The following is a 23,209-nucleotide window of genomic DNA, read 5'->3' as shown; positions in this document are numbered from 1 at the left end:
AACATGGACAAATTTGTACAGAAGCCATAAACTCCATCTAGCTAAAGTGTCTAACTTATTGTTTGGTTGGGTTTTTGTTTGTTTGTTTGTGTTTGTGTTTGGTTTTGGTTTTATTTTTTAATTTTTTTTTATTTTCAAACAATGAAAAGGGGTTCTGGCTTGACCCTAGCTCATTTTAGGTATGTATTTGTTCAGTTAGGAATATTATTACCCTAAGTCTTTTTACAGAAAGGGAAAAACAGTTATCTCTAAAGAGCATTCATAAGGTTGATGGCACTTCATAATAAGTCTCTCATTTAAGTATCTAAAGCTGGATAGATCAAGGCCACAAGGGTTTGTGCAAGTTGAAGTGATCATCTGTACAAAACAAAAGCGGAACTCTAAACAATTACTTTATATATACCTTTTTTTATACACACTTTCCCCAAGATGCCTCCCCCTTGTCTGTGGGCTCAGCCGTGCCCTGCAATGGGTGGGTCGGAGCAGCTGGAACCAACTGTGTCTGGCACGGGTCAGCCCCGACCTCCCCTCACAGAGCCCCTCTGCAGCCTCTGCTGCTGTCAGAGCTCAGCAGAGTTCTTAACTCGCACAGAACAGACCACCATTACATTTTTCATTTGTTTGTTCTTGCTGTGTTTCATTTCTCATTTTACCCTGACTGCCATGTGTACTGATTTTATGTGGTAAAAACTTGAATTTTTCATTATATGCTGAGCAAGACTCTTTTCCTTTTGGCTGCTATATCCTTAAGGGGACAAATGCAAACAGCATAAAACTGCATTTCATGTTGCATGGAGAGCTGTGGACAGCCCTGTGTGTTTTGAGGTGAAATTCAGGACCTAGTAATTTTGCTGCAAGAAAGAGACACTTCCTTCACAGTGACCCTTGCAGACCTCTGGATATAATCTAAATGCAGACTGGAGATGGTGTGAACTGCAGTTGCTCCATTTCTGCAGCTGCTCCACTGCTGTTCACCCATCAGGCTAGGGTTTCTAGGTGTCAGAGCAAATAGGATATACAACAAAGGACAAACTTTATTTTTTCTGCAAGAATTTAAAAAAGAACCCAAAACAACAACAATTTTAAAACAAATAAACAAACAAAACCAAATCCAAACAAAAAATATTTGCTAACCCCTTCTATTGTAAAAGAGGAAAGTGACTTCAGTAGTCAATTACAGTTACTTGGTCCTCTAATTAGGTTAAGTAAGCTTGAGAATTATTTTCTGCTTTCACCAGTTGGCAGGGGCCAATAGAGACCATACAGAGCAGTCACAGGATGCTCTGTTAAGTCTAGTTTTCTTTTCCATTGAAATGTCAGAATAATTTCAGAAGCATTAGCCAATCTGCTACTGGTGGCTACTGCCACATTACTGCTGGCACTGGTGTGGCAATGCCAGCCACAGCTGCTGATGGCAGCGCTGGTCTCTGCCCATCTGCCCTACCTTCCCTCTTCTTAGCTGTGGGACAATATAGAAAAAACTTAAGTCCCAGTTATAGTGGGTCTTTATTTTTCAAAAAAAATATTCAATAAATATTTGATAGTGAGTATTTCCAACAGAATACAATTCATCCTTTGTACAATGAGAGTCAAGACATGAAGAACATAAAATCTGCCTCTAATTATTGACAGCTCTTCTTGAGTTCCTCTGATAAGCAGAGCATCCCAGAGTGATAGAATGGTTTGGGTTGGAAGGGACATTTATGTTTTTCTAGTCCAGCCTTCCTGCAATGAGCAGGGACATCTTCAACTACGGTAGGTTTCTCAGAGCCCCATCAAGCCTCACACTGAATATCTCCAGCCATGGAGATATACCTCTCTTGTATATCTAGTCTGAAATTACCTGCATTTCAGCTTATAGGGGCTGAAATACATTGTCACAGAGATCTGGAATGTTGCAATGTGTTGCTTCCTATGGGTCAGTTCAATTAGAGCAGTGGTTATTTCATCTGCCTGACATTTTTATATACAGAGATGTCAAATAACATAGCCTAATTTCAAACGGTTTTGTTTTTATGGTGGGGGCCACCTTCCTACAAATACTAACACAATAATAAAATATGATTGCTACAATCACAATCTAACTTGTTTCTTTTGTCAAAGCAACAAAATTAGCTTTTCACATCAGTAGTCCACATTTGATTCATATTTCTGTTTAACAGCTGGAGGCTGTCATGGGTGAAATTAGACTTGTCAGCCTCAGAAGGAGGAGCAAGTATTCATCTTTAAACTGATCTCAAAATGTAATTCTTATTTTTAAGAAACTCTGGGAGTGGTAACAAGGTTACAGAATATCTGTTTCAAGTTACCTAGGGAAAAACAATGACTTTTGAGTTCACTTTCATGCTGAGCTTGCTTCACAAGGTTTATGCACTGCAATTGATTACCATGAGTTCTGTTTTTGCCCTGATGGTAGCTAGAAATGGGACACTGATAAAATGCACCTGAAACTGATTTAGAGGCACAAGGAAGATTCCTCTGTCAGGTTGGAAGACTAGAGAATCTGACATAGATTCTGAAGAAGGATTATTCAAATTTATTCAAAAGTTAACCGAATTCCAGGTTGAATTATTAATACTATCACATTACATGCAAAGTCAGATTATATGAATTGAACCATAAAATAATGTCTTTTAGCTGTGATCAAAAAAAGAACGAGAAGCCACCCAATAGAGCAGATCATAGGCACAGTATACCTTCACTCATGAGTGCAAACACCTATATCTCTGAATTATCTTGGAAAAGATGTTTTAATTATTAAAATCCCAATTTATTGTAGTGAATCTTTCAACTCTGTAAGCAGATATAAGGAAGGCATGGTGATTTTTAATGGGTGATTAATGGACAAAACCTCAAAAATGAAATCTTTACTTTTCTTTCCTATTTGTATCCTGGCCAAAACCATTGTTTATTTAAAGCTTGTCATGATTTACTTGACACTACGAAGACCAAAATATATATTGAGGAGATAGTATAACCTTTTTGCCCCTTTCCCTCAAGAAATAGCAGGTTGGCGTAAATCACTGACTCCTGTGTAAGAAAGAGGGAAAGGAATTATGAATTATCAGTTTGGCATTTCACCTGAATAAACAGACCTACTAGAATGATTGAGGTTACATATTCAAGAGAGAAGTGTCTATCTGACACATAGATGCCATAGAAAATTGTGATAAATTGCCTAGGATTTTTCTTTTTAATTAAGATTGCCATATTGAGAAGAGTAGGATGGAACATGTTGCAACTGACATCCACCCTGCTAATATTAATGAAAGGGAGAAAAGATCCAACTAAAATAATGTTTTAAATGTTTTAGCTATATATTTTAAAGATATCCAGAGTCTGAGGTATTTATACAGCTGCATATTATTGCATACAAAATAAAAAAAAAAGTTTTGATTTTTTTTACTTAATTTCCCTATTACTTTAGACAGTACCTGTACAGAATTCGCAAAAATGTTGCAGCATGTATTTTATTTTGCATAAGTGTTCTCCTCTGAGATTGTTCCCTTATCTATGATAGAGCGTTTTTTTCTTTTGGAATATCTGTCTATATAGCTGTTATAGATAGACAATTCAGGGCACAAGACATTCTAGTTTTATTTCAGAATGCTCTGAGCTACTCTGTAAAAAAATCAACTCTGGACAAATTATGTACTGCTGCTGTTCTAGTTCTTGAACTTTAGTTTGAAAGGCAGACTTCTGTCTTTTGAAATAGTGTCATATAATATACACTCTGCAGATTCATGGTATTTAAATGTTAATTTAGATCATCTTAATAGCTACTGGAAACTTCTAAGTGAGGAATACAAACAATTGCATTTATTTTTTTCCAACCGATTTTGGAAAAAATGTTCAAAACATATTAAGAGAAAAATTGGTTCTGAATTTTCTGGTATCATCCTTCTTATACAAACTTTCCGTATTTCCTGATGTTTGTATAATGTCACAATCATTTTCACAGAATAGCAGGCTATGCTGAGTAATACAACTGACCAGGTATGTTCCTCAACACTTGAAAAGTGCACAATTAAAAAAACCCAAAGTCATGAATCCTATCTATAGTTAGATGTTTTATGCTAAATTGCCAGAAAATGCTTAATTGTACTAAGGATTCAAAATTCTGGAGTCCCTTCTGGAATGGAGCACTCCAAAGAGAGTGGAGATCACTACTTTCTCTTAATAGATGTGGTCAGATCAGCAGAAGACACAGTCTCTCTTTTGAACCTATGCACTTTGCACAATAGAATAAAAAATAAAAAAAGGGCTATCTGAAGTTTAGGTGTTCACAAAAGTAAATGGCCATAACCTAATTTTGGATTTAGCTTCATAAATGCTTCTTTAAATGTGAAGTTCTTTGTTGATTTAAAAGATTAAATCAGCACTGGAGAAGCCTCTTACTATGGGTATGTGTTAAATATTAAATTTGAAGTTCTTTAGAACTGTAATTCTTATCCAGCTTCTGGTGTATCAACAGGAAGATTGCTTATAAGTTTAAATTAAAGAACTTAACTGCAATTACACTGAGTTTAGTTGGAAAGTACTTGCTTTATTTCTTGGAAAGATTGTGTATTCCTTACAAGCAGTCTAACTAGACATTTGATATTTGTTCTAGCCAGTAAATAAAGCTCTTAGAATGTCATCAGTGCACTTTAATCACAAACAGTACCATGTAGTAGAGTTTTACCCTAGAAACTTAACTTATTATATACATGTAATTATTTAATTTATAGCCAAATAAAATGTCTCTTTTACTGAAAAAATCCCCTAAACTAATCTAGTTTTTTTAAAAAAATTTCCATTTTAGTTGAAGTATTAAGCACAGAAATCAGATCTTTAATTGAACAACTTTGTTCTTTTAAATTTTATATCTTTGGAATGCCTCATCTCTTTCTTTTCTGCCTGAAACATGAGATAAACACTTATTTGTAGATTCAGTCTCTTACTGACCCCTTTTATGATTATAATAGAATTATTAATTTGAAGGAGGCAGGTAGAACAAAAGACAGATTTTGTATTGACTTTACTCACTTTCATCTGTAAACATAATCACAGTCATGCTATGTAAGATACAGACTAGAATTCAGTTCTATTATCATAATAAATATGTTTGCCTCGTGTTATCTATGTTGTCACTGTGATCATACCTACTAATCCTGCTACTTATTGGTTTAGAGAACTTCTCTTATGTTGTTTCCTTTTGGTATTAGAACATTTCCCTGTTACCCAAACTCCTTTATTCTTTCAATAATCTGAGTCACTAGCAATTTTTTCCCTTCTAATCTTGTTTATCAGAACTGTTGGAAATGCAATATATTTATAAGCTCCCAAATGTTTTTATTTCAACTAATGTGGAGGCTAGGGAACTAAATACACTGTGATTAGTGGATGTACCAATAGGACTTGTACCAGCATATTTATGACCTGGACATTATACAGAAAACTAAAGTTAACTTAAATTAACACCTCTAAAGAAAATCAGCATCAGCTGGTGTGTTTCTTATTTTGTGATACTATGTCTTGGGGATATGCTGGAAGTATTCTAAGCTCTTCTACTCTTAACTGTGTGAGAGGAAGACAGCGCAATTCTCAGTCTTGTTAGGAGGACTGTGTAGGGATGTTACTTCTTGGCAAGTACAAAACTGTAGCTTTAAGTTGGGTGATGTAGGCAGAAAGTGATGACCCCTCACAATTTAAATGGTTTGAGCAGCTCAACAGGAAACTTCAGGAGTAGTTCTGGTTACAAGCTTCCACAAGCTTTCACTTGAGAAGTGGCTTAATTGTTTTGCTCAAAGTTACATTAAAAGTCAGAGAAATGCCAGAGAACAGAATTTTTATATATAGTTTTCTTTTATTTTCTATAAAAACAGTATCCTGGTAGACTATCCCATTGTTAGTAGTTATTTTCTAATCTTAATCTCTTTCTCAATGTCAAAGCCACTTTGATTAAATTCTGTAAACTTTGGAGAGTGGACTGATATATGTGTGTGTGTGTGTATATATATATATAAATTCAGTGAAAAATCCTTAAGGTTATATTGAAAAGTTATATCACCAATGTAGTATGTCCATGGGTAATTGTTTTGTTACCTCTTCTGATTTGTTACATGGTGCTAAACATTTTACTCTGGAAGCCAACCAAAATTTAATATCAGTTACCACACAAAAAAGCAGGTTATGCATTGATTGAAAAATGGGTATTAAATCACTAATTAAGAAAATGATAATTTTAGTTAAAGACAGTAATTTTAACCCTTCTTTATATTTTAAAAATAAACATATAGTCACCTTCAGCTTTAATGAAGAAATGACAGTGCCCAGTAAGATGCTAGGTTACTTTTTCTAAAGAAAAGAAAAAGACAGCCTTGTGAATCAATAAAATATTTTATAAAGTGGCAGTATATTTACAAGTAAATAGCATTGTAGGGTGAGTTTATAACCTGACACTGGTGAAAAATGGAATTTTCCAAACTTCTAAGCCACTGAGACAATACAACATGTTGGGTTTATTTCTTTTGAAAAGAATGCTTCTGGATATCCCATAAAATTGCAGTTTACTACTGACTCTTTATCAGCTCTGTCATTTCAAAGTAAATTACTGACTTTCCTACAATTCTGAATGGAGTGGTACTGGAAAAAAAGCAATTGTTTATTCTGAGCTATGGTTAAGCCTTATATATACTTGTCTGATCTTCAAAGGACAACTATGTAATGCTACTTTAATTTCCATGTCAAGCTTTTGCTTTCCCTTCCTGTCTTGTGATGTGAAAAAATAAATGATAATGTATTTATTTTTAAATATTTTCTTAATCATTTACCTATTTAATAAAATCCTGCACTCTTAATCATTACTAATATTTTATCTATTGGTTTCGGTGATTTAATGGTTTTCCATTTCCTTGTGTATGATTATTGTATAACACTAAGAGAATAAGTCATGAAATGACACTGGAATTCAAAGTACAGTGTAGAAATGATTGAGGAGCTCATAATACTCTTATATTAGTGTCTTTCTTGTTATAAGAACTTGTTAGGTTTAATGACTTTAGATGAGTGCTAAATAGTTGTACTGCAAGTAGGCCACAAAAAAGCACAATACAATTGTTATATAGTGGTGTGGGACAGTTTCTTCCCTGTCTTCCCCTCATTACCTTGAGCAATATAAAGACATGATGTAGATCATTATTTAAGTGTTAGGATTGATGAAAGGGCAATATTTTTAAATTGACAAAAGTGGGGGGTTAAATTTTCAGACATGGATACCTTCAGTTCGGGCAAGTCTTAATGAGTGATTTAGAAGTCATAAGATACTCTTACTAGGAAAGTATCTTTACTAAGAGACAACGCAATGCAAACTTACATATTGCATCTGGTGGAACTGTATTGAATCTTTGCTGAATGAACATCACTCACTGGAAAATTTCAGCATTTTAGACTCATCAGTTTTCTTGCACTTAAGCTGGCAATAGTAGTGTTGTATGTGGCCCATCAGGTGAAGGGTGAAGGAAATTAGACACAGGCTTTCAGCCTGATCAGCCTGTTTTTTGCAAGTTCACTTTCTGTTCCTAGGATCTGATGAATTCGACAGCAGTGAAAGTATGGCTTTTGCAATTATCAAAGATGTTTCCATCCTTCATGATGCAGCTTTATGTTTCATCAGTTTAGCAGTGTCTCAGGAAGTTTGTGCTTTCTGGTAGAGTGCAACCAGTATACACACACACACCCTCAATTATATGTGGTGAATGTATCTGATTCTGAACTTCTGTGTGACTTAAAGCTTTTGTGTGACTTATAGGAAAATGGAGGAAACATATATTCCAGTTCCCAATATATTATATTTCAGAGGGAGAATCTGTTTAAACTAGAACTTACAGCTAAAACTGAAGTTGATTCTATCACCTCAAACTTTTAAGTAGTATTTTAATCAAACTAAAATCCAAATGTTTGATTTACTACAAAAGTAAATATTTGGCAATTTTCCCCCACACTTTCCAAAGATATAATTTCTATATATTTCTGTATTTCTTTAAATAGCTCTAAGTTTGTGTGGCCAGAAGTTAGTAAAGAGGAGGTTGAGGCAGGCACAGAAGGGATGGCTACGGGGCTGGCTTTTGTTAGAAGCTGCTGGAAGTTTCCTCCATGTCTGACAGAGCCAATACCAGCTGGCTCCAGGAAGGACCAGCCACTGGCCAAGACCAAGCCAATCAGAGATGGCAGTAACACATCTGTGATAGCATATTCAAGAAGGGAAAAACCCCAGTTATCATGCAGATGTAATTGTTCTCAAAGAAGAGAGGAATGAAAATATGTGAGAGGAGCAACTATTCAGAGACCAATGTCAGTTCCAGGCACTGGAGGTGAGATTCCCCTGCATCTTGTGGTGAAGATCACAGTGCAATAGCCCATGGAGGTCATTGGGGGTAAATATAAAACAAATGTTGTTATGAGTGAGCAGACTCTTCACGACTTCAAGAAAACCTGGACTAGTAAGCTCCCAGAGTGACTGAAAGCTGTGCATCTGCTGAGCCTTAAATTTCTTCAATAAACAGGAATAAATCTTAAATTCAGCTGTCAAAAAGGAGATCACCAAATAAAACTAAAAAGAGCAAAACAAAGTCAGAAAAAAAACTTTTCTCCTTTTTTATTTTTTAACTGCTGATTCAGTCACTAAGAATGGACAAAACAACTACTGGATTTATATAAGGGCAGTCTATACTCAGGCCTCGCGATCAGTAAGGAATAACAAAGGGAAGTAGGACATATCAGCTATTTTGGTTATAGTGAGTAAAGGACTATTGGTAGAAATCCCTAGCTGCAGCAGAAAGGAGTGCTATAAATATATTGGTAAGCTACAGGGATCCTGTATTTCAACCATCTTGACAGCTGCAATCTAGTAGGATGATGATTTCCCAAAGTTTGAAGGTGCTAGAGCTTATTCAAAAAAAGCTAAAAGAATTAGCTTTAGTATGTGAAAATTGTAGGGTTTTTTAATAGTTTCTGTTGCAGAAATTAGGATTTTTATCTGATGTTTTAAAGCAAGAGGGATGGTTAAACTTTCGCATTTTCAAAGCTAAAATACTCATAGTGAGAAACACTGGAGAGTTCCAGTTTTAAATGATATCTAGCAGCTGTCCATGGCTTTCTGAACTTCTAGAACAGTACTTGAGAAGATTTGTTAATCACTTTGAAGAAACACAATGCCATCTGTAAAAGTATTCTCTGGTCAGATTTTGGATAATGGCTTCTCCTTGTGTGACTGCCCGGAATGGCTTTATGAGCCCCTACCATCTGGTGTCCACATGACCATATTTTTCTATTAAATAGTATTCAAATATTGTAACCAATTCATTAAGGAAAAAAGAGTTTGAACTAGCTTCTTGAAAGCAGTTACACTGTTAAAATTCAAAACTTCCCTTACCTATCCTTCCTTGTTTGTCTTCTCTTCTTTTCCATTTCTCTGTGTTTCAGAAAGGTATCATTTCTTCATTGGAATAAGTGTCATATGGGTTTATTTCCATTGTTTCTAACAGATCAGTGTTATGCTATTTCTACTGAAGGAGTTACTTAAAACCTATGATGGAACAAGGAGCATATGAGCCATTATCTCATTTTTGCTAACAGTAATTTTGTAGTATTTTATAATATTCTAAAAACCAGGAGGAAATTCTATGGAAAAAATATTCTTTCACACTCTTTGTATTACTTTTACTGTTCACGTGTTTATTTTTTTTCCTTGATATTTTGGTTGCAACAATTCCTTCTACTCAAATCTGTATTTTCTGTCACATCTGTGATCTTTTTTATTTATAAAACATTATCTGTTACTAGGCATATCCTTTTATATATCCATCTAAGCAATGCCCTTGTATCTCATTATTAGAGTTCCAACTTAATACTTTTTATTTAAGTCATTCCAAGAAAGAGATATCAGGAAAAAAGAAAAAGGGAATTAAATCCACTTTGCAGCCTCTAATTTGGTGAAGAGTTCAGGACACAAAATAAATGACTTTTTTTTTTCTAATGTAGTCAATTATGTATACCAAAGTTATTAAAATAACTGTGAGAAGTCTCCTAATAAATGTCTTTGAAAACAAAAAACAAGGCCTCCTGCTGTATCTGTACTCTGACCATTAAAATTCATTCTCCAATTCATTCTTTTATTTTTATCTGGGATAATTCAAAACTTTGGAGACTTGAAATTATCCTTACAATGTAGGTAACTGACATTTTAGAGCAAATGCAGCAAAACTTATGGTGGAAAATTTCATTCAATTTTTTCTACCAATGAATATATTTGTGTATTGAAGCTTTTGTTCTCTCTGTTTTTTCATCCATTAATTGCAACTTTATAAATTCAGAACTGTGGTATATTCAGTTCTCTTATACAATGACAAAATATACCTTTTCTCCAAATACTGTCATATCAAGTTATCAAATATATACAACCTTTTTTCTTTTCTAGTGATTACAGTATTCATTGCTATGTGAAACAATTTCTAGTACACTTGATACAGAATAATTGAAATGTTTTGGTTTCATTTTTGGAGTATAATTATTTAATGAACAAAATTATGTCTAGAACTGTTAGATATTTTTCAATATGAATCAAACTTTTCAAAAATTAAAATGTAAATAAATGTAAATCTAAGGAGCTTAATGAATAATCAAGTTTTGGCTCTATTACATTAATTACTGCATTTAATATCTTGTTTAATTGAAACAGTGTCATTGCCCTTCTGTGTGACTTCTTGACTGGAAAGAAGTTGATATTTACATGTGTAAGCTTTTATTTTCATCATAATAGAGAGGTAAAGAACTCATTCATTGAAAAGTCTTGTTCAGTTTACAGACTTTACAGAATCATTGAATGATTTAGGTTGGAAGGGACTTTAAAGGCCATGTAGTTCCAACTCCACTACCATAGGCTGGAATACCTTCCACTAGATTAGGTTGCTCAAATTCCCATCCAACTTGGACATGAACAGTTCGAGGGATGGGACAACCTCTTCCAGTGCATCAACACCCTCTGAGTAAAGCATTTCTTCCTGACATCTGATCTAAATCTCTTGTCTTTTAGTATAAAACTATTCCACCCTGACCTATCACTATCTGCCTACGTAAAATGTCACTCTCCTTCTTTTTTTTTATAAGCCTCCTTTAGGTTCTGGAAGGCCACTGTGAGGTCTCCCAGGAACCTTCTCTTCTCCAGACTGAACAACGCCATCTCTCTCAGCCTATGTTTGTAAGACGTTCTCAGTATGCTGTGACCCTCCTCTGGGGGACAACTTGCCAATCTGCTCTAGAAAAACTGCCATTTCTTACAATATCTTTCCATGGGGAATTTTAGGGTCTTTTTCCTAGCCTCCACACAGTACTTGCTAAGGCTTTCTTGAAGGTAACTCTTGAAATTTTTGGTTAAATCTGAAAATTATTCAAAACAGATTATTGAAGGAATGAGTGTTCCTGAGCTATGTATTTTTATTTTAAATCTAGAACCTTTCCTTAAGTTGAAGCTGTCACTAGGAGAATGAGTATATATTCAAAGAGACTGCCATAACTTGTTAACTTTAAAATTGGAGGTTGGAACTTGAAGTATGAACACCCAATATTTACTAACCTAAGGGTTACTGAGGAAAGATCTGTGGTATAACTCATCCATGCATAATAATATTTTGCTTCAAAGTCCATGACTTCAAAGTGTGTAGTCAGATAGTTTACATGAGCATGAGCAGATCTTTAATGTATTTTCAGATTCCAAATTCATCTAGAGCAGGGCAGTAAGTCTGGAGTAGAACCAATATAATAAAGAGAATCTCATGTCTCTTGTCTTGCTGCATGAAATATATATTGCACCAGCCCTTTCTCCTGCATGATATTGCTTCTTCATTACAGTTAAATACTTCCTAAATGCTGAGCTAAATTAGCATGTTAATATATCTGCTAGTATTTTATTATTACAATTTGTTAAAGGCTTATTTCAGTTTAATCTTACTTCTGATCTATTGTGTTAGAATAGGAACATGTGAAATATCTTAAAGCAATTCTGATTTTCCTGTGTTATATACCAAGTAAAACAATAAAGATGACCTCCAAAGCTTTGGAAATTAGTTTTCGTGATCCCAATTGAGAAAACTGAAGAAATCTTGTTGATTCATTCTCCATCAGTGAAGCAGGAAGGGATTTTTTTTTTTGGTATCAAATATAAATTTAAATCACCAGTCTTAACCATAGAGGTTGTATATAGAATGTAAAGCTGTCCATCACATTAAACACTCACAGCTTTTTTTCAGCTATTTCTGCAGAAAGGTCTGAGAATATGTAAGTTTTGCAGTAGATAATGGCATGATTTGTTGAGAAGTTCTGGAGTTAAGTTGTATCCTCTGGGAGTGTTCTGTCTCTGTAACACAGACATGTCTGGTGGTTGAAGCATCTTTGATGTTCTCAAACCTGCTGTTAGAAAAAGAAGAAAAAAACTCCAAACCTGACTAGAATCTTTCCTCACTGTTCTTCCTAACCTGTAATTTCAAAAACTTTTTCTGATATTAGTCTCATGGAATACATACCATTTTCTTTAGCTGATTGTTCCTTGAAATTCTGGGATATAGTATGAGGAACTGTCTCAGTACAGCAATGTCTTACCTTGATATTAGCAAGGATTATATATTCTTCAACTTATTTTTAAAATTGAAAGAGCATACTGAAAATGTACTAAGAATATATTGAGAGAGACTGCTATTATTTAGACCGGCCCTAAATATATTTTTCATAAATACTGGTTTATAAATGTTTCATTTATATTCACAGCATAGAGGAACATGGTTAGTACTGTAAAATAAATCCTACTAATTGGTGCATAGCTGTGCCAAAACTTTTACATAATTGATATTTATGTCTAAATTTTCCACGCTTTAAGTAGGAAAATTGCCTTGCATATTCATTAATACCTTCATTATTTCAAAATTTCAGAATTCTAAAATGAAAATTGAAATTGTAGTTAAACTACGCTCAGACTGTAAATGAGCTTTGAATGTAAAGGGAAGCAATTCAAGTTTGATATGTCAAAGGAGGAAAACTCAGAAGGAAGATGCAAAAAGCATGAAAAAATTTATAACACCCTAGGTATATGAAACTTTATACACTTCATAAAGAGTACAAACAAGTCACAAGTCTTTCGAGGACATACAGAAGTCTTTTTCTTTAAAGTTAAAGCAGTGGAAGATTATGCATGAGACTGAATGAACAGTAGATGACATGTTCAAGAAATGCTTGCAGAGACTGAAAGGTTTAAATACATTTTGAAACTGAGATACTCAAATCAAAGATTATTCTTTCTCATGTCTTATTATGGATCTCAGTAGCAGTGGATGATACTTCGTAGTGGTGGATAAAGGAGAAACTTGACAGGATTGAAACAAAGACAAAGATCTCTGACAGGAATTCATTTGGGCATCTTTTCATCTATTTTCAGTCTGATAAGAAAAGTTGGAGCTAAAAAAAAAATACTAAAATTTTGAAATCTAATTTCTAGGTAAATTCCAAGATACTGACAGGTAAAGGCTTTAATACTAATGTATAATATTATGTTATATTACATATGTAATATAACATAATATTATAATATATGTACTAAAGTCCCTGGTGTCCCTGAAAAGTTAATAAATTGTTTCACTAATTTGAGAAATTTGTTCCTTTTTTTCCCATCTGGAAAGATAAAATCAGGCAGGTTTGTTTTCTAGAGAGTTGGATTTATTTTGTTATGATAGTGTCACGCAAACACCATCTGTTAAGAAAACACTTGACAGCTTGTCGGGGAAAATAGAAGCTAAAACCTGGACCATGTTTAACAAGGCCTGTAGACATCCAGGAAGATGTGTCAAGTTTCAGACATTTGACACCTGCCCTGTTTCAGGAAACAGTATTTCTATTTCCTTTCCCTGATATTGGTATGAGAGTTTGTTTACAGAGTAAAGTTGTGGCCAAGAAGGAAATTTTGTAAAGGTAATCATCTTTCTGAGGAGATCACTTCATTCTATGCTATGACTAAGGTCTCACTCAACATTTACTGGTGTCCCAAAATACTTAGGCATTTTGTGTAAAACAAAGCGGCTTCACTGTAATGTGTTTGTGCTTAAAACATGGTAGCAAATGCAACCTTTTATTACAGTTGTCACCATAAGGTAGTTACTAAATTACTACATTTTACTAAGTAGTTACTAAGTTACTGCATTACTAAACCATAAGTTTAGTAATCTTGATAAGTGGGGCAACTGTACAGTCATATTGCTTATTTTTGTGTTTCAGTGATTCAGTAGTCCAAAGTGATCCTCACCTCCACATCTAACAAAGCTACAGTTCTGTGCTAAATATAGTAAATATTTGATTTTTTTTTTCTCTGAAAAATGGAAGACATATTGGTAGGAAGATAATTTATTTTAAGAAATATCAATCTACAAGCAGGCTACTTTTCTAGCAAGATCAATTTTTGTCTATAATTGCATTTCAATGCTGACATTTTCCAAGAAACTACAAGATTAAATTCTCAGAATAAAATATATGAATAATAGCGAGTATAAATTTGTTCTGAAATCCTTTATTCACACACCCAAAAATCTTTATCATTCTAAGTATTTTTAGTGAGATTAGCAGGAGTGTTTTTAAGACAGTGGATTCCAGATTCTAAAGATGGACAAAAGTCCAGCTAAACTGAATGTCCAAGTTTTTTTTATTTAGCAGGAAATCACTTTTTAAGTAAGAATCTTATTTTTAATTGAATCTTCAAAGAAATTTCTGAGATTATCATAATCTTTCTTGATGTACTTTAACAGAAGAGTATACAGTACAATAGGTAGCGTTGAGAAGATGTGGAGAAAGAGGTGTTGTTTTCCTGTATTCTTAAAACATTCTCTATGAAAAAAACCCTACAAATGTTGAAATACACTGTAATAATTGCAGTTTCTCTACTTCTCTGCAGAAAAACTTATGCTTCAGCTCAAGAATTTTGGTCCTTATTAGAACATTGTCTTAGTTGTATTTTTGTAGTACTGTAATGCAGGTTTTTAGTTCTTTAAATCTGTTATAAAATGTTGTATTCCTATATAAATTGATTGTCCCCGAAGCTGCCAAAACGCATAAAGATTTCTAGCTCTTAACATCTGATTGTATATATTCTGCTTGTCACCACTCCTTTTGCTGCTGTATTCAATTTGAAAGCATATCACTGTGTGGGAAAACCAGCCACTTTTTACATTTAATCTCTCATCACCTTTCAGCTGTAGTGTTGTCATCTGTAATCCAGTCAAGCTTGTATAATTTATATGTGTGTATGAGCAGAATAGATAGCATGTGTATATTTGGGTTTTCTGTATATTCAGTGTTCTGCTTTATGTCTTTTCTTTATGTTTAATTACTTTTCATTACACATATTCCTTAAATACCTTTTTGCTAAGAAGAAAAAAAAGGAAAATTGAATGTTAAAATTGGCTTGAATTTTGAAAGGGCTGTAAATTTATATGTTTATCTACATAGTATTAATTAAATATAATCTGGAGGGAGAAAGAATGAAGGACAAAAGGAATGGAATAGTATAGGATACCTTTTCTTTCTCTTCCTAACTGAAAGCAAAAAAATAGAAGTTTGAGCCTCATTTGCATGAGCACATGAGCAACTGGTTACAAATTGATTCTGTATATTTTAAGATTATCTTCATGACAAAGTGGTGATCGACCAAAGGTTGCACTTGATAATCTCGGAGGTCTTTTCCGATCTAAATGATTCTGTGATTCATAAAGATTATTACAGTTTTACAGTACTACAGTTGGGTTCTTGGCTTTTGTCTATTTTAAGTCTTATCATGGAAAGATTTTATTATGTAGATTTTATTTTATTATTTTTTTTCTTATGTATATATATTATATATTTTTTCTTATATATATATGTGTGTGTAAGATTCTTAATCTTACAATGCTGTCTTTTGAGTATTTCAGATGAATTCATGAAATGTTGTTTTTCCTATATGGGGAAAACTGTGGATCCTGATATATCCTTAAAAAGGTGACTGACCATGGAAATCAATCATTTTGTGTCCCACAGAAGCAAAATATCGCAGTTTTTTATCCCCCCCCCCAAAAAAAAAATCAATTATTTGGGGCTTCTTTTTGGTAATAATTTAAACTGGTACAAGAGAAAATGGTAAAATATGGTTAAATTCAGGATGTTGAAGTTAATGTATGGGAAAAGTGAATAGTCATCTTTACAGTTGCGTGCCTAAGTGCATTTTTTCCTTTACTTTGCAGTGACCCAGGGTGGGGATGCAGTTGCATCTGATACATGTCCTGATCCTGGAATTCCTGAAAATGGGAAAAGGGTAGGCTCTGACTTCAGGTAGGCACATTTAGTTTTCTATATGACCAAAAGGAAGGTGTTTCCTGTTACATATATATGTATACAGAACATGTAACTACAGATATGTATAATTTCCCTAGTTTTAAATTTATCAATTCTTTGTCAAAATAACCCCAGTCCATTGTATATCTTGAATTGTTTTTACTTGTTTCTGTTTTTAAATCAGTGAATTTTAAATAGGAATTGTAGAGCATAATATAGAAAAAGCAGAACTCTCAGGCCAGCATAGAAGAAGAAGAAGAAGAAGAAGAAGAAGAAGAAGAAGAAGAAGAAGAAGAAGAAGAAGAAGAAGAAGAAGAAGAAGAAGAAGGAGAAGGAGAAGGAGAAGAAGCAGAGAGTATTATCTGTTTTCCCACTAAGTAAAAGCTGTTAAAAAACTTGGAGAACATGACAAATTCTGTGTGTGATGAACTCTGTCTCCCTGGGGTTTTTTTGTTGTCAGCTTTTGTTATATTAAAAAAAAAAAAAAAAAAAAAAAAAAAAAAAAAAAAAAAAAAAAAAAAAAAAAAAAAAAAAAAAAAAAAAAAAAAAAAAAAAAAAAAAAAAAAAAAAAAAAAAAAAAAAAAAAAAAAAAAAAAAAAAAAAAAAAAAAAAAAAAAAAAAAAAACCACACATCAAATGGGCCTCTATGGAGAAAAGAGGAAGTTTGCTCCTACCCTATTGAGGAAAAAAGGCAGAGACTTCAAGGTGCAGCAGAGAAGAGGGTAAAAGGAAGGAAATGGGAGCCTCCAGCTCATGCAGAGATTTACGAATTGCTCAGCAGGGAGTGGACAGTCAGACCTAAGAGTAAATGGAAATGAACAATTCATAGGAATTAGAAGGAATTGTGCAAAGTTTTCTGAAACTCTGTAGAGCAAATTAATCCAACCTGGTTCCTGAATCATGGTTCTTACAAGTTAGATCATAACAGACAGGAAAAATAAGTTTTAAAATCTATTCTATTTCTGATTGACGTACTCTTTTTGGATTTTTCTCTGTCCTCACAGGAGTCTGAGAAATCATAAAGAACTCCAATACTAAAAGATTCAGTTATATGCAAAGTCATGGTTTCTTCAGCGACATAGCAGAAGTTTAATGTGTTTTAAAAAATAATGAAGTCAAAGGATTTACAGTACATAGACTAGAGATACAAGCTGTCCAGAAGATGTTTTTCGTGAATTCTGATTCAACTTATCAAGTACAGCTGCTACGAATGAAATTATATGACACAAAAGTATAGTATGTATTTCCTGCCCAAAGGGCTACTATTTTAGGAAAGTAAATGTAATTTTTGTCTAGATCTTTATTAATACTTGATGTATTGAAGAAAGAAACATCAGTCAGTAGAAGACTAAGTAAAAATAGGATACTAAAATATAACTTTTCTCAATATGTGTTAAAGTGCCTGTGTGTATACATCCAAGGAATACCTGTATTCTTCCACTGTTATTTTGGAGAGCATTTGACTTTACTATTTGTGCAGGAATGCCTCGATTTCCCTCCTCTGCTTAAGTCTCTCCTCATGAAACCAAAAATGATGCAGAACATACCTCCTCTGAATTCTTCCAAATCAAATACTTAGCTGAAAGAATTAAGGGCAGCATCTAAAATCACTTTGTTATCAGTTGAGAGAGAAAAGGATCATTGGAAATAATTAAGCCCATAGACAAAATGTTTAGTGGAAGACTGCATGAATTAAACTTAAAGGGCACTTTTTCACACCATTATCTCAAGATTCCAGAGTGAATTCAGCAGGCTGGGGTGGTGAGGAAACCTGAGCATTTGACGTATTAGAGGCTACGAGTTCTGGGTTTGCTTAGTCTTCAGAGAATCTGAAGGAGCTTGTTACTCTCTACAGCTACTAAACAGGAGGGTGTAGAGAAGAGAAAATCAGACTCTTCTCAAAGGTGAACAGTAACAGGACTAAAGGCAGTGGTGGGACATGGTAAATTACTACTAGTTTCAGGATTAAAAAAAACCCAAACATGTTTTTACTGTGAGGATCATCAAACACTGAAGTTTACAAAAGAATTTGTAGAATCTCCATCCAGGGAAGCGTTCAGAACTCACAACAGGGCTCTGAACCCTCTGTTCCAACTGGGCTTGCTTGGAATGGGGCATTGGACTAGATGACATCCTCTTCCAATCTAATTTATTCTGTGAATCTATAAATTTTTTACAGCTTTCATAATACACTGTTGGCCAAAGAGATCACATGTAGTTATGGTCCAAGTCAGTGGCATATGAACAACTGTTATGAAACAGTCCCTGCTTGAAAACCTTAAAGCTTGAAGAGAGTAAGAGAGAGAATTTAAACTCTTCCCCTCTAGACTGTAGTCTGTAATATGAAAGACAAAGGGAACTAGAATAATTTTGGGGAAACAGATTCAAAGATCCAAAACATGTGAACCACAACATGGGAGAGCTCAACAACAAATTTCCCAGCAATGCCTAAATACACCAAGAGGGAAAGCCCAAAAGAACCTTAAAGCTCAAAGTATATTATAGGATATCTGAGGGAATCTAATGTAAAAGAACCTTACAAAACATAGACAACTATATTTTGAACACGATCTCTTAGGAATGAGTGTGGGTTAAAGGTTTTTTAAATGTCTGGAACTTACTTATGAGCAATGCTCACTCAGTCGACACAGCAAGGCTATTTCCCTCCATCCTTTACCCCATCCAACCTCTGATAATATTTTTGTTTCACCAAGTGTATCTTACTGTTCATGGAGATAAATGGATGTATAAGGTGTTCAACAAGAAACATCATATAAGATAAGATAAATAAAATGTGTTATATATTTTGATCACATTAATTATGTGCATGTTTTGGGCCTCCAAATTCTGAATAGTATTTGAGAGAAACAATATAATTTTGTTTTCCTCCTAAACCTTACTTGTTAATCTGAAGACTGATTATTCACCAGCAACAGCTTTTCATGTACTTTAAAATTTGATAATATCTATTTAACACTTAGTTATCTTAGTGTAATCTATCTAAATCTGACTGAACATTTAAATAGAGAATTTGGCTGGAATTTAGTTTTTGTTTCTCTGAAATGACAAATCCAGCTCTTCCATAGGAGAAGGGACATAATATTTACTCTTGTTTGCATTTCTCCAGTGTAATAAAAAAAAAGAGAGTAAAGATAGGCAATGTTTTTTTTTCTTTTCTTTTCTAAGAGGCAAGTATAAACACCAGAAGGAGCTATTGTTCTTGTCAGGAGAATGACAACTGTGAATATTAATCTGAACTAAAAACATGTGAAAATGTACATTATTCAAAGTCTTTTCCAGTCTACTAAAAGACATGTTATGAGAGGGATTGATGGAAAGGCAGAGGGTTTATTTTCAAGACAGCCTGAGACCCAACTGATTCTGTGATGACAAGTTCTTTGAAAAGGGTTTGATCGTTTTCAGCATAATAATGGCATTCATTCTAATATCATAAAGCAAACAAAAGGGTATTGAAATCTTAACCTTTTCATTCTGTCCTCCTGCCATGCTTTCACTGTTTTCAGTTCAGGAAGTAGGGAGGAGATTTTCAGTGATTTTGAAACAATACAGTGAATATTTGGATTCATTTTGAGGGACAAATGGCAAGTCAGAATTTGTTAGATTAATAAGAATATAATCAATAAAATTTTGGGGTCAATATCATATTTTATTTTTACATGAGACCTCAAAACAGTTTGTTTAAGCAGACTGCCTAAACGAAATCTGAAATAGATGTAAATAATACTGTTTTAACTGTCCTTAAATATTGTATGGTATGTGTTGAAGGGGGGATGCAATAATTTTGCACATTTTCACCAACATTCATAACAAAAATAACTTTTAAGTTTTCAAAACAGTTTTTGAAAATTAAATTTTTATATTAGTGTTGCTTTATGTTAGTATTTTATAGTATTTTATTTTCTAAAATGGCTTCTTTCAGTAAAACTCTAGCCTTTTTTGTAAACCTTCTACTTTGGTAGAGTTCAAACTTAAAAAGAACAAGAAAAAAGAGGAAACAGATCTCTTCTTCATGTTTAAAGTTTACACAGAGAAATATCAAAAAAAAACATAATACTTCAAGTGCCCAGAGATTTACCCAGTGACTAGAGCGGTAGAGATGTAAAGAAAAATAACCAAAACCAAACAAAACAAACCCAACTCAATTAAAAACATTCATTTTTAACATGAAGCAATAATTTTATTGGAAATCATAGATCAAACAAGAGAAAAGACAGCTTTAAAAACATGTTCCCTTTTTAAAAGAGAAGTTTTCAAGAGACTGAGTCAAGAGACTTAGCAATCTGGATGTTGTTTAGGAGTTTTGTGGTAGTTTGTGTGTTCCAGATGCATCCCTTGTCCCACGATGCTTATTTAGATATGTAAGGAGCTTTTGAGTACTTCGCGTTCTTATCTTGCTCTTTAATGTGATGGTTTTTACTGTGTTTCTTGTTTGTTTTTATTATGTTTTGTTCAGTATATTTCTTTTGTGTTCCTTAGTTTGTATTCAAACATTTCAAAAGATTATACCCACCATACAAAATATATGATGTTGATGTAAATTGTCCTTAGACCATTAGATCCAAACTATTTCTAGAACATTGGGGGAAAAAAAAATCAACCCAAAACCTGAAATACATACTGTGTAGGATAACACTGAAACAAATTGGATCATCATAAGTGTATAGATTAGATTAGTGTATAATATTTTGTGTATACATTAATTAGAATTTTAAAAGTATGTCTGCAATGATCAGATCCCAGTTTAAACATGAAAACCTTCACTTACTTCATCAGATCTAAAAATATTTTTATTCTTCTTGTTCATTTTGGGCTTTTTGTTGGGGTTTTCTCCTTTCTTTCTTGGGGAGAATAATTGGGTATTTTAAATTATAAATTGCTGTTGCAGACATCCAGTAATTATGCCTTTTATTTAATTATAAATTTTTGTATGTGCAAAGTTTTTTAATTGCCCTTCAAAGCCTTGATAATAACAACTTCAGGGAAATGTTGAAGTTTTTGTGTTGGTTCATGCATCATTACACTTTTGGGAAACTCTTCATCCAATATGATTTTTAAGTTCTTCAGTTCTCAGTTTGCATTAATCGTAACTAGGTAACTGTTTTCTTTTTCCTTAGCAAAAGAAATTCAGAGCTCATAGTTTTAGAAAATATGAGAAAATGCATTTAAAATATATCTGTTTATGGCATTAAAATGTCAGAGTAATTAATATTATTATTTTCTTTACTAAAAGGAGAAAGTAATTGTTTACTAATTTGATGTATTTATTTGGAATCATACTTGGTCTATTTTTCTGAGGGTTCAAAGAATGTTCTGAAGGATAGTAGGTTATGACAAATATAAAACAAATGCAATTTTTGAAAATTATACTAGTCTTCAAGGATTTCATGCATTTTGCATGAATTACAGAAGGAAAGAGCCAGTATTTTGTCTGCCTTTCTGTTAAATCTTTCACATTTTACAGCTCAAGAACAAACTACTAAGTAGTTTTTAAAGCTTCCATAGATTCAGAACATCATACTCAAATTTCAAAATTAACAATACCAACAAAAAATCCTAATAAAGTTTCACGAAAGAACTAAAATAGCATAATATTGAAAAACAATAGAGTTAATGTTTGTGAGATCCTCTGAGAAACTAAGAAAATTCTTGTCCTTGAAGGGTAGGAACGAGCTGGATGATAGTGAATTGGATTATTTGCAGTTCTCCACAGTACAGTTAAAACCACTGAGCTTTCTGATTGCCATCTAGCAATCTCCTGGTGTTTAGGACTCTAAACTGAGAAATCTGCTTTATCAAGGTCACTTGGCTCACAACATGGGATTATCAAATACAGATTCAAAAGTACGTGAAAACAAACAACAGAACCAGTTGTTTATGATGGGAAACATAGAGTCTCACAAATAATAAATGGAAGCAGACATGTAAATACTGTTTAGCAAAGCTCTCTTTGCTGTGGACAGCAACTGTGTACAGTTTTTTTAATTCTTCATAAAGATTGGTCAGCATTCCAAAGGGACAGATTTCAGTGTTACAAATGTATTACAGTGTGTGGCACAAGTGTGTTACAGTTAATTTTCAGTCCTAAAAAAAAGTTATCATATAGCATGATTTTTAACAGGAAAATTCAACAAGGTCAGGAATATTTAATAAATTATTACCATTGAATGAAATTAATATTTCCTGGTTGCATATGTTAACAAATTACTTAATCAAACTGCTTATTCTCTCACTTGAGAGAATATAGAGTGGTTGGAATTACTCATGAAGTAAATTATTTTGTCTGAAAGAATTGTGACTATATATTTTCTTAAAAAATATATGTCCCTATGCATTCATCGAACTCATACTTTAAATGATCAAATTTACCACCACAGTTGTTGCATATTCCTGACCTTACCTCCTTAAAAGGTGGGCAAACTAAATAATAGACCTATTCCCTAGAGTATAAATTAGTTTTCATGAATATAACGTTGATAGAGTAAAATTTTGCACCTTAATTTCTTTGTTTGGATCTTGAAATATTGTCGTTTGGTGACATTTGCATTTATTCGAGGATGTTGATATTTAAAATATGTTTTAATTCCTTCCTTCTTCCTCCCATTTGTTTTCTAGGGTGGGTGCAAGTGTACAGTTTTCCTGTGAGGATAATTATGTGCTGCAAGGTTCTAAGAGCATCACTTGTCAGAGAGTGACAGATACACTGGCTGCCTGGAGTGACCACAGGCCAATTTGCAGAGGTAAGAGGTATTCTTTGGAATTTTTCCTGAAGTTTGGATGGGTAATTATAATTTCTGTTTAAATATGCAAT

At 33.4% G+C, this 23,209-nt stretch overlaps 1 protein-coding gene across 1 annotated transcript in view; it reads left to right on the top strand.

The window, feature by feature from the left end:
- Positions 1–23,209, top strand: part of LOC114064379 (CUB and sushi domain-containing protein 1) — a gene marked incomplete at both ends in the record, with an annotated part of 349,288 nt that overhangs the window by 43,248 nt on the left and 282,831 nt on the right. The window contains 2 exons of the mRNA XM_027897375.1: positions 16,290–16,377; positions 23,014–23,138. Of these exons, the coding sequence (XP_027753176.1) occupies positions 16,290–16,377; positions 23,014–23,138 (213 nt within the window). The remainder of the gene's footprint in view (positions 1–16,289; positions 16,378–23,013; positions 23,139–23,209) is intronic.

Source organism: Empidonax traillii, unplaced genomic scaffold, assembly GCF_003031625.1.
Source record: "Empidonax traillii isolate 1590-97213 ecotype Southwest subspecies unplaced genomic scaffold, ASM303162v1 scaffold539:size425684, whole genome shotgun sequence".
Lineage (NCBI taxonomy): Eukaryota > Metazoa > Chordata > Aves > Passeriformes > Tyrannidae > Empidonax > Empidonax traillii.
Note: the sequence above shows the minus strand (reverse complement) of the source record. Positions and strands in the feature narration are given on the sequence as shown.